Genomic DNA, 11,225 nt, shown 5'->3' on the forward strand with positions numbered 1-11,225 from the left:
GATTTAGGTGAATTTTGAGCAGATTATTACATCAGATATAAGTTTTCCTGCTATTTTATATATTTTTATGCAATTATCTTCCTATTTTTAATCTTTTCTACCTAATATGCCTCTTTTTTTAAGACTAAATCATAGTTTTACTCTTTCTGATGTGTGGATACTGCCTACCTTTCTAATGCAGGACAACACTGTTTTGTAGAAAGCAAAAAAAGCTCTTCTTAAATCCTTACACACCTACAGCCTCCTGTGAATCTCTGCCAACCCACAGGTTCGAAACCCCCCCCGAGTTACACGCATGGCTGTACCTTTCACCCTCCGAGCAGCTTGCAGCCTCGTCGTCTCTCTGTGTCGGGGCTGTAAAGGTTCACCTGCTCATCAAAATCTCCTCCGTCCCCGTGTTAACATGTGATCTCCTTTCATAAAGGTATGGGTTTGTTGAGTTTGATGACCCCCGTGATGCAGACGATGCTGTGTATGATTTGAACGGCAAGGAGTTGTGTGGGGAAAGGGTCATTGTGGAGCACACCAAGGGCCCCCGTCGGGATGGAGGTTATGGTGGAAGAAGTAAGTGTTTTAATGGATTATTGTTTTATTTTCACGTGATTTTTTAAATGTCGATGATGGAGGGGTTTCGTTCATTACAGGGAAACGTTGATCTAAAGTTTCAGAAGGGGCACAATTTTAAGCTCGTCCTTGGTGGCTAATGTGCATTCAATTTATATCCTGATATTCAGACTGGAGATTGTAGAGGCGACTAAATTATTAAATCTCTTTATATATGTGTGTATGTCAACCAACTTTTTTTATCAAACACTATCTGACTTTTTGGGAAGAAAAATGAGACAAAACAGTAAAAACAGTGTCTTGTTATTGATAAAACAATAAGTAAAGTTTATTTTATCAGCTCTATCGGTACCATACTACTGATATTTATGAATGAACAGTTTATCCTCCCTTTTAGGATACTACAGTGACTTTTTTAAATAAAACAAAAGTGTAAAAACAACTTTTTTTTTATCAGTCTTTGAGTCGCACATCTTTATTTCATCAGGTTCTGTTGTTCTGGTGTCAATGAGCCCTCCAGGGTTTCAACGGCCTGTTTAACATACAGGCGCGTCTCAGTTTCTGGATCGAGTGCTCTACAGCTGCTTTTGTCTTTGTGTTGACTTGCAAATAAGTTAGGAGCCCGTGTACGAGCGGCACTCACTGCAGCTACTTCACAGGTTTCACCAACAGAACGACTGGGAGGAGTTTACCCGATCAATACTCGGTGGGATTAAACTTGCGTGCACCAGAGCCACCAATGACTTGTAAAAAAAAAAATATCTTGGATTTTAATATGATGGATTGAAAATGCAGTTAAATGTGAATATGTGATGGGGGAAATGGCTTACTGTCTTAATTTGAATACTGTAAAATAACCGTTTGACTGTCAAATATCTTGTAATCTATTGATGTCTTATTCCGTTTTTTTTTAATATCTTTTATATAAAATGATTGTCAATTTAAAGGTAAAGATTTAACAAAGAACCTCAATGTTTTAATTGAAAGAGTCCTTTGCTGACTGCCTGCCCCTATTGCTGGCCATGGTGTCCCCCCTTTCCAAGAGTGTGGTTTGACCATTCTGGGCCCCTGGGCAGACCAAAAAAGGGAGCCATTGTGAATGAAGACCGCTTTTCCCATTAGGCCCAGGCCGGGTGGTGAGGATGCCATGGGGTTAGGAACAGATGTGGGTTCAGCTCTTATAGGTGCCTGAAAAAACAAATGTTTTGTAACTGAAATGTTTTTAGATAGGATAGCTTAGAAACTTAATTTAGTTCACCGTAAGTACTTCCTCCAATCAGTTTATGTTTTTTGAGTTTTTTTTTTTTTCTTGCTTATTTCAGAAAGTAGGCCAATTGAAATTTTACTAGGGCTGCACGATGTTGGGGGGGAAAAATGACATTGCGATATGTTTTTTTTTTCCCTGCAATATATTGTGATAGTAATAATTGATAAACAGAGATTTTCAGTGTGTAATAAGTTTATCTGGAAAGAATTAATCATCCTAGAACAGTTTGTTTCAGTCCAGTTCAAAACCAGAACAAAGACAAACTAGTGTCTGTATTCACAGTAATGGTGATTACTTACACTAGAAGTTAAACATTGTATTGTAGTAACATCGGTGTAGACAGTCAGTTTTAAGTGTTTTTTTTAATCAGATTAGCTCTGGTTCTTGAACTGGTTCTGTTCAAGAACCTCGGTTCTATCTGCAGCTCGCATTTCCACCAGTTTTGAACGCAACCATTACAAGTCGGTGCACACTGCACAACGACCTGTAGATTATTGGCACTTCGGTTCCCAATGAACTAAGCAAGACATATTATTTTTTTGGGGGTTCCAACTGGGAACCGACTTTTCAGGTTCTGAACCCATTTATCTTTTGGTTGAAATGCTCAGAACGGTTCCAAACTAGTGTGTGTAAACCAGAACGGAGTCAGTTCCCTGTTGGTGGAAATGCCTATCTGTCAGGTGTCAGCATTTAGCATTTAGACTGAAAACTCCTTGAGAATCTCCGACTGGAAACCCACCAAATTATTCCTCCTCCTGACACAGACACCAGAGACGAGGCGCATGCTTTACCACGAGGTGGCTGCAGTGACGCAGACTTTACGACGCAATCTGATGCCAAGGGTAAAGCTGCATCTCTGCTCCACTGACCAAAACACACCGGCGGCTCTGTACACGCAGAGCCTGCAGGTCACTCACTAGCATCCAACTCTTTTGTATCCAAGAACCCTTTTTATTGGGGGTAAAACACATTACTGACGTCTCCTGTAGATTTAGTCCTGCAAAATGAGAAGCGTGCAGGTTTTTCTTCTGCATCAATTAGAAAAAAAGTGGTAGCATGACATGTTAAAGTTAATTTACTTTACTTTAAATTGCACATCCAGCGATCTGTTGCGTATGCGCACATCGTGATGTCGATGCTGAACCAATATATCGTGCAGCCCTAAATTTTACCACAATTTTATAATAAGCTACATTTGTGTTTTGTATAGGTTCAGGCTTGTAGAAAGAAATAAATAGGTTTTTTTTTTTTTTTAGGATTTAATGAATTTAGTTTTTCTTTTTTCTTTTTTTACCTTTGCTTTCCCCTTTTTTTTCTTTTTCCCAAATAAATATTGAGTTATTTTTTTAGTATTTAGCTTGGAGTTTAGTATAAATGCACCACCTCTGTTTCTTTTTGGTAGTCATTTTTTTTGTCCTTTCCTTGTTGCCTTAAAAGGTGGATATGGACGCTGGGGAAGAGACAGATATGGTCCACCGATAAGGACAGATTATCGGCTCATTGTTGAGAATCTTTCCAGCCGCTGCAGCTGGCAGGACTTGAAGGTATGTATTGTTTCTATTCTTTCATGCATAACTTTTTGTGTCCAGAGCCAATAATTTGTCAGCTGTCTTGTTCTTAGGAGCTCTAAATTTAGGAATACAATAAATTAGAACTGTCTGACTGAAGTCAAAACGTTTATGCAAAAACAATCCGAGCACCTTTGTCCTCTTTGAGTTTGTCACTTTCTTTCTTAGCGTAGTATTTTAATTCCTCACGCTGTGTTTCCATTTTCTCTACAGGACTACATGAGGCAGGCAGGGGAGGTCACGTACGCTGACACCCACAAGGGCCGGAGGAACGAGGGGGTGATAGAGTTCAGGCTGTACTCTGACATGAAGAGGGCTCTGGAGAAGCTCGACGGCACTGAGGTGAACGGTAGAAAGATCCGTCTCATTGAGGACCGCCCTGGAGCCAAACGCAGGCGCTCTTATTCTCGCAGTCGCAGCCGCTCCAGGTGAGACACGCCACTGCTGATATTCACGTTTTTTAAATATAGAAAATGCACGAGGAAGTTGAATGCACATGCATTTAAACAGTGTTTCATACGCAGTACTTGGAAAGAAGTATTGGAGAAAGGAGCATACAGTTGTAGACGTAAAAGAGACGCTGGCAACCGATGAAGCTTCATTAGATTCACCTCTGCAGTTGTGATTGTTGCTCATTATTATGTGTTTTCTCAGGTCCCGCTCCAGGAGCCGCCGTTCTCGCAAGAGCCGCAGCCGCAGTGAGAGCAGCAGTCGCAGCCGCTCCCACTCCAGGTGAGAAATCCAAACCACCAGAGGGAGATATCGTTAGTGAAACGAGTTCGTAGAAGCTGGTTTGGTGTATTAGTTTTGTAAAATGAAAGAGATGGCTGTGCGCGGTTTCCTAACTGTATATTCATATCTTCCAAAACCCACTGCATGCTACATGGCAGTGTACAATGTCTCTCAGCAGCCTCCTGTTTAAAAAAAACACATTTTGGCACTTGGTAACGAGTTAGATGAAAGATGAGAACGTGTTTCTATGAATAGATGTTTACATGGCACAGGTGGTTGCACTGGTACGCACGTAGCACATAGGCAGCGAGGGAACGAAGTAGCTGAATATTTACAGCTGCTGTTTTTCCACAGCCGCTGTCTCTGGGTATTTTATAGCTGTCAACTAGTTTAATCTTAGCAGGCAAAAGCTACGTTACTTTTTCACACCTTGGCTTAATGGAGTTAACATTACCTCTGTGTGGACATGAGCATGGTCTTAATTTGTATTTATAATCTTAAAAACATCTTAAATTTCTGCAGAAATCCTGCTTGTGTTGACCATGAACCTTTTTTTAATGATGCAAAACTGTTACTGGGAATAAATGTGATCTAATGGCTGTAAATACTTCAAATGTGACGGTTTCACAGCATTTTCTTTTTGTGTCATTGGGTTGGGTAAAGCAAGGAATCAAGTAACATAAAATAATGTCCTGTTGTCTGGTCTCGTCCACAGAGCGGCTTCCCGCTCCCGCAGCCGATCTCGCAGCAAGAAGAATAAGGGTAAGAGCAAGAAGGAGGAAGAAGAGCGCAGCAACGGTGCTCCGAAGAACAAGGACCGCAGCAGGAGTCGCAGCCCCAAGAGCAAAAAGAGTAAGAAAGAAGGGAAGAAGAGCAAGAAGGACGACTCCAGGTCCAGGTCTCGCTCCCGCTCCAGGTCTCGCTCTAGATCAGGGATTAAGGATCGTTCTAGGAAATCTGGCTCAAAGGGCCGCGAGCCGGCTAAGAGTGACGACGAGGGAGGCGAGCCTGAGAGGGGCTCTCGCTCCCGTTCACGCTCGCCTGCTGAATCCAAATCCAGAGCCAGGTCTAAATCAAAGTCCAAGTCCAAATCCCGTTCCCCCTCACCTGCCAAAGCCCGCTCCCACTCCCGATCCGCCTCCCGCTCAGAGTCCCGCTCCAAATCCCGCTCCCAGTCTCGCTCTCGGTCCCGTTCCCGCTCTTAGTTCAGATTTTGGACTGTTTGTCATGAGCCCTTATCCCACTGTCAGCCCTTGTCCTCCATTTACATTCCCCGATCCCCACAACACTACCCCGCCTCCTGTTTTTTGATAAATAGCTGTAGAATACCAGGCACTCTGCCCAATGTCTTTTATGCACACGCTACTCCATTTCATTTGACTTTTACTCTACATATTTTTTCATTAGAGCTGTCTTGTATGGAGGTGTTTGTAAAATAACAGGGTGCAATCTCAGTTTTATAAGTTTAAATGATGGTATGGTATGTGTCTTAGCCTTTTTTTAATCAAATGTAGAAGCATACTGTTTTGTCAAAATGCTGGGTGGGAAAATGTTCTAACATCTCCTCACCTTTTGTGAAATCCTCGTCTCATTTTATTTCAAATTAAAAAAAATGCCTGTTCTACATTCATACGTCATTGGATTTGTTTTTTTTATTGGTAACAGATTCAAAAGTCATTGAGGTGGTGATTGATTTATCTGAGTCCAAATCTTTGTAGATTTGAGATCAAATTATTACTCAGGGATATATATACACTTATATACACTTCCAGTTCTATTATAGCAGATAAACTGGAATAGTGCAAACCAGTTCTGATAACTTAATGTTCAAAGGTCTCATAACATTTTTTCTTAATACATTTGATAAACTAATAATGAAATAACTGGTTTTACAAAGTCAGTGTCACCATTCACATTCATTATCTTACATGGATAAGGCAGATTATATTGTAAACAAAGCCAATGAAAAGCCCAGAACCAAGAATGTAATAGTGCCTGTGTTTCCTAATGGAGCTCGTTCCTCTGTGCCAGACACAAGGGTTGTAAAAAAATAAACCACATTATTGCACTGGGGAACGTGAGTTTCAATCCCAGCTGTGCCATCCTGCTGCCATAGGTACCTGCTGAAGGCTGCTGGCTAATGCTTCATTGCAAATGCACTAAGACGGTATTGTAGTTGCATTTAACCAAATATTTTTCATATGTTGCTCTTGTGCTTTAATGAGGATCTTCATCATTCTCTGCAGCAGGAGATCTACTGCAGTAGTTTACATCAGTTAACAAATGCATTGAAAATATGAATATTGAATATAGAAAGTGGTTTATCAAACTTAGAGCTCCATTTGTATTCAATTAATAATTGACGTTTTAAATAAATCTCACACACCCCCTGCAGAACTCAAAGTACCCCCATTTGAGAAACACTGTGCCAGAGCACCAGATGTGTTAATCCACAGCTGGGAATAGTCCTAAACAAAGTCAGTTTACTCCTGTTGAGCAAGACCTCCAGTATGTTTGTCTCTTCATGGGAACGACAATGAAATGAAAGTACAAAGCACTAGTGTTTGTTGGCTTTAAATTCTTTAATATAAAATTGGCATTTTGCATGTTCTGGCTGCTGTTGGGCTTCGGCATTAAAGATGTTAATTGGTTTCCAACACGACAATGAGAACTCTGGTTAAAGTGCACTGTGTCAACATCTGTGCTATTAAAGGACCAGTGTAGGATTTAGTAGCATCTAGCAGTGAAGTTGGAGATTGCATAAGTATTTAACATTCCTGGGAATGAGAAGGGGTTGCAGAAACATGACAGACTCCACGTAAGGCGACATGCGGCATCTGTAGACAATAACTGCTCCTTCTAAGTTAACGGAAACACGACGATTCCTATATTGAGGTGATTATACACTAATGAAAACACACCTAATGAATATTATATTCCATTTCTGCCAGTAGATCTTACTAAATATTACACACTGGACCTTTAACTCTTCCAACTGAATTAATGGTCCGAGGAACCTGTGCCCAAAACAGAGGTGTGACAAGTACATCTCTTCATGTAAATACAGTCATTTTATCGTTTACAATTAGTATAAAACACATTTATTTACAGATAAACAGTAATCTGAGGAAATGTAACCACAGTCCATACAGTCTCATGATGCTACATCCATCACCTTCCCAAATACTACACATGGATCTCTTTTAGAGGTCTATCTTCTATATAATCCCTCATCAGGTCAGTTCTATCAGTATAATTCAAACTTCTCTCCTCGCCTTTCCCCGTGTAATTCAGTCGTGGCCGTTCACAAACCAGAGGCAGCTCCTCTTCCCTCCGTATGAGTGCATGCAGGCTGGTAAACGAAGCAGGCAGGTTAGCAGCCATCAGTCTGTACCTAACGCTGCCAGTGTCAGTCATAGTCATCCTCTTCTGAGGAGGAGCGCATCACCCCACCGCTGTCGTCACGGTAACACCGAGCCAGATGCCGCAGCTCCTCCAGGGCCTCCTCGTAGTCGGCCAGCTCGGGCCCCTGGGAGAGGAAGCTGGGGGCCACGCGGCGGATGTCGAAAGTGCTGACGCCGCGATGCAGCTCAGACAACCACCGGCCGAGCGCAGGCGCCGACTGGAGAGAAGTCATGACGGGTACAGAGGAGATTACAGGGGCCGGAGCTGCAGAGATATGGGAAGGATTATTTCCTAAAACCATCAAATTCAGGTGGAAAAGTTATAAAACATTGATAAAGGAAAAGTAAAAGTTATAAAGATGCTTACAGCCTGGCGGGAGAGGCTGGCTCTGCAGGAAGCCCTGAGCCCCGAGGGACTGACTGAATATCTGAGGGAAAGGTGGCGTCAGCTTACTGGGAGTAGACACCAACTGCAGAGCCCTAAATGTGGAGAGAGGACAGCAACGTCGGCTTAAAATACATATATACATATACATGTATACCCTGAAGATAAACAAGTAGTCTGTTCACAGCATGTGACGGCGTGGGGACTCACAGAGGAGCTGTGGGATAGAAAGATCTGATGTAGGACGCCAGGACGTCTTCCCCGCTGTGGAGGCTGTGCAGGGGAGTGGATGGTTTAGTCCCTGGAGCCAGAGAGCTGATGGAGAGACAATTATTTCAGAAACACATTAAAGATTAACGCCTGCATGTTTTTATAAGCCAGTTTCTTCCTGGATAACTTAATACGATGCAGACAGAAGACTTAAACTTAAGACACCAGGGTAAATGACTTCATGTTGACTTAATGTGGTTTTTGAATTCACTGATAATAGGATAGAATAACCAGACTTCATGCTTTATGAAACACGTGTCTTCTGTGTTTGTAATGTTGTGTTAAATGTATATATATTTGTTAAAGAAAGATTTCAGACTTGATCTGACAAAGTATCATCATCATTAAACTCTGATGGATTCAGTCAGAAATGTATGGCGATCAAGCTGAAGACAAGATCAATTCTTTGTTATTATCCTCTGGAATCTGGGTTCATTTGTTGTTGTCTTTGTTTAGCACCTTTAAAACTGGTGACTTGACTCATCATTTGTCCCTTTAACTAAGTAGCAGCTAAAGTGTGAAGCAGATAGGAATACAAAATACAAGGGGCCTATAAAAATGTGCAAATCTTTAGTAATAATCCGTAAAATATAAGAAAATACATTATTTCAGTATTTATACACACACAAATACAACAGAACCTTTTTTGAAATACAACTATAATACAGTTTATTTACTTGTAAACAGACTTTCTAAGTGATAATAATAAAGTTTTTAAAACTGTAAAGGCATACGGACATAAATGAGATACTGTGTGAAATCCCTGCATCTGCACTTTGCGCTGCATGTTTGAACATAATATATAAATAAAGTTTTGTTACCATGAATAAAACTATTTATAGTTACCTTCTTATGTTTAACATACATGAAATAATGGTACATTACAAAATGATTCATATATTCTGACCTGATTAGTTTCTGGCCCTCAAATCCTTTAAGTGTGGCCAACTGGCTGTAGCATTTGCCGTCGCCAGATTCAGAGCAAGCCGATAGGGGTTTCCATGGCAGCGCATCTGTGCAGGCACTCAGGGCGTCGGGGAGAGAGCTGCCGTGCACCATGGGAAAGGGGACGGCACCATAAGCAGCCACCACCTAGAATTTAAATGAACACCAGTTACCGTGAGCCTGTCTGTGTAGAGACGTGAACATAGCAGAGAGAAAACAGCAGCTGTGAGTCACCTTTCTCCCAGATACGGCCAGTGTGTCTGCGACCTGCCACATGGGGACGCTGTCGTTCCTCAGCCTGTAAGACGAAGTGAGGGCATCGAGGGCCAACGCCAGGACGGAGCTAGAGTGGTACCACAGTGAGGGCTACAGTGAAGAGACAAACATATATCATTAAACAATAATAAGATGTGATTCCAACTTTACATTTATACACTTATTACAGTGTGTCTGTACGTCTTAAAATGTCCTTAATCATATCTAAACTCAAAATCTCAACGTGGTTTAGTGTTATGCAAGTTCAAATCAGTTTTGTGGCAGTTTTTAGGTTAAACATAGTAGAAGTATCTGGTTATGAATCAGTCTAAATGTGCCTCTATGTGATCTGCATAAGCAAACGAGACCATCAGGGAGAAGACTGGATATTTTCTATATAGTTATTCTTAATGTCTGCCACCTGGTCGGATTCAGTCAAATTCCCCTTAAAATAAATAAAAGGAGGCGGCAGAAAGAACACAACATGAAAGTTCCTTCTTGCTGCTTTAAGTCAAATTAAAACAAAGTCCATTAAAATGTCAAAACAATGAAACTCCCTGTATATATTACCATTAAACATCTCTTAAAAAGTCTAAAAATTATTAAACTGTGATACACGTTTTAAAGCTTACATTATAGTTTAGATGGGGGAATGCTGTGGGAGAGGAGGGTCGTCTGCCTAGTCCACCACGCAGCGTCAACGGGCAGAAGAAAGAGCTGTTATTGGCCAAGTGGACTGTTCCTAGTGTGCAGTTTAACTGGTGATAGAGGTTCTTCATTGGAGTCTGGTGGAACAGAAAGAATACCGTAAGTACAGAAGCCCATTTACAAAACATCTGCTTTTTAAAAAACAGTAAGCGTTGAGTTTGTGACTCACTGAATCTGGGTGACTGACAGGTGCTAACCCCCAGGTTAGGATGCCTCTTCCACCATAAGCGTCCTGCAGCATCTCCGTGACCTTTGATCCCAGGCCTGCAAAGCCGTCAGCCAGGTCGCAGAAAACCTGGAAACCCTGAGGACAACAAGATGCAGATACAGTAAGGTTAATTAAGGAACAAAAGATGATGCGTGAAGAGCGACTGAATCAAAGTGGATGAGTAGTTTGTTTTAAAACTGGAAAAATGTGGATAATTAAACCTACATGTTTTGTAGTTTCAAAAGTAGAATAGAGAGATAAAAGAACAATGACTTACCTGAAGGTAATCACACTCTTCTACAAAGAAGTGCAGTTTGTCCTCCAGCTCCTCGAGCACTGACCCCTGCAGGAGACCCTCTCCCTGGCCAAAAGCCTCCAGACGGTGAGCCTCCCTGGACACACACACAAACATAAAGCTGTGTTAAGACTCATTCTTAACCCACTGAGTAGAACACAAGCAAAAAAAACACACTTTTAAAAAAAGTCCAGTGTGTAGGATTTAGCGGAATCTAGTGGTGAAGTCTCAGATTGCAGCTAACTGAACACCGCTCGCGTCTGTATTTGTAGACCTGGGAATGAAAACGGGCTGAGAAGTGTGTAGAGAAACTACGGAGAAAGTCTTGCAATTGCACTCTACCCGTCGTGGTTGTACTGGTGGATGACGGAGATGGTGCGAGGGTGCAGGTGGATCCTGAGGAAGTCGGACCACACCCTCACGCTGCCCTCCAGCCTGTAGCCCTTTTGGAGTCGAGCCAGCTGGCTGTTCACAGTATCCACACTCACTGCACCTGCTGGTTGGACAGTTTTCAGAGTGATCGCTGCTGTGATGGACAGAAAATCTCATTTGTCATGCAGAGTTTAAAAGAAAGTTTGTTCAGGGTTTTCTTACTTGAGGACTGAGGCTGGGAAGTGGTGTGAA

At 41.8% G+C, this 11,225-nt stretch overlaps 2 protein-coding genes across 3 annotated transcripts in view; one reads left to right on the plus strand and one right to left on the minus strand.

Annotated features, from left to right (window-relative positions):
* Nucleotides 1-424: 424 nt before the first annotated feature.
* srsf4 (serine and arginine rich splicing factor 4) lies at nucleotides 425-5,757 on the plus strand (the record flags this gene model as incomplete). Of its 2 annotated transcripts, XM_035681803.1 has the most annotated exon segments (6): nucleotides 425-564; nucleotides 2,596-2,673; nucleotides 3,269-3,375; nucleotides 3,613-3,827; nucleotides 4,054-4,131; nucleotides 4,847-5,757. In XM_035681803.1, coding segments are annotated over 6 exon segments (1,108 nt in total), but the record flags the coding sequence as incomplete, so codon positions are not given.
* Nucleotides 5,758-6,694: 937 nt separating this feature from the next.
* msto1 (misato mitochondrial distribution and morphology regulator 1) overlaps nucleotides 6,695-11,225 on the minus strand; it is a 7,012-nt gene continuing 2,481 nt past the window's right edge. The window contains exons 6-15 of the mRNA XM_035681795.1: nucleotides 11,196-11,225; nucleotides 10,944-11,097; nucleotides 10,584-10,698; nucleotides 10,268-10,402; nucleotides 10,023-10,175; nucleotides 9,370-9,501; nucleotides 9,098-9,282; nucleotides 8,131-8,235; nucleotides 7,903-8,015; nucleotides 6,695-7,800 (exon numbers count right to left, since the gene is read on the minus strand). Coding sequence (XP_035537688.1) covers nucleotides 7,541-7,800; nucleotides 7,903-8,015; nucleotides 8,131-8,235; nucleotides 9,098-9,282; nucleotides 9,370-9,501; nucleotides 10,023-10,175; nucleotides 10,268-10,402; nucleotides 10,584-10,698; nucleotides 10,944-11,097; nucleotides 11,196-11,225 — 1,382 coding nt within the window. The 3' untranslated portion in view covers nucleotides 6,695-7,540. The remainder of the gene's footprint in view (nucleotides 7,801-7,902; nucleotides 8,016-8,130; nucleotides 8,236-9,097; nucleotides 9,283-9,369; nucleotides 9,502-10,022; nucleotides 10,176-10,267; nucleotides 10,403-10,583; nucleotides 10,699-10,943; nucleotides 11,098-11,195) is intronic.

Source organism: Morone saxatilis, unplaced genomic scaffold (assembly GCF_004916995.1).
Source record: "Morone saxatilis isolate NCDOM2014 unplaced genomic scaffold, NCSU_SB_2.0 Contig9, whole genome shotgun sequence".
Classification (NCBI taxonomy): Eukaryota; Metazoa; Chordata; class Actinopteri; family Moronidae; genus Morone; species Morone saxatilis.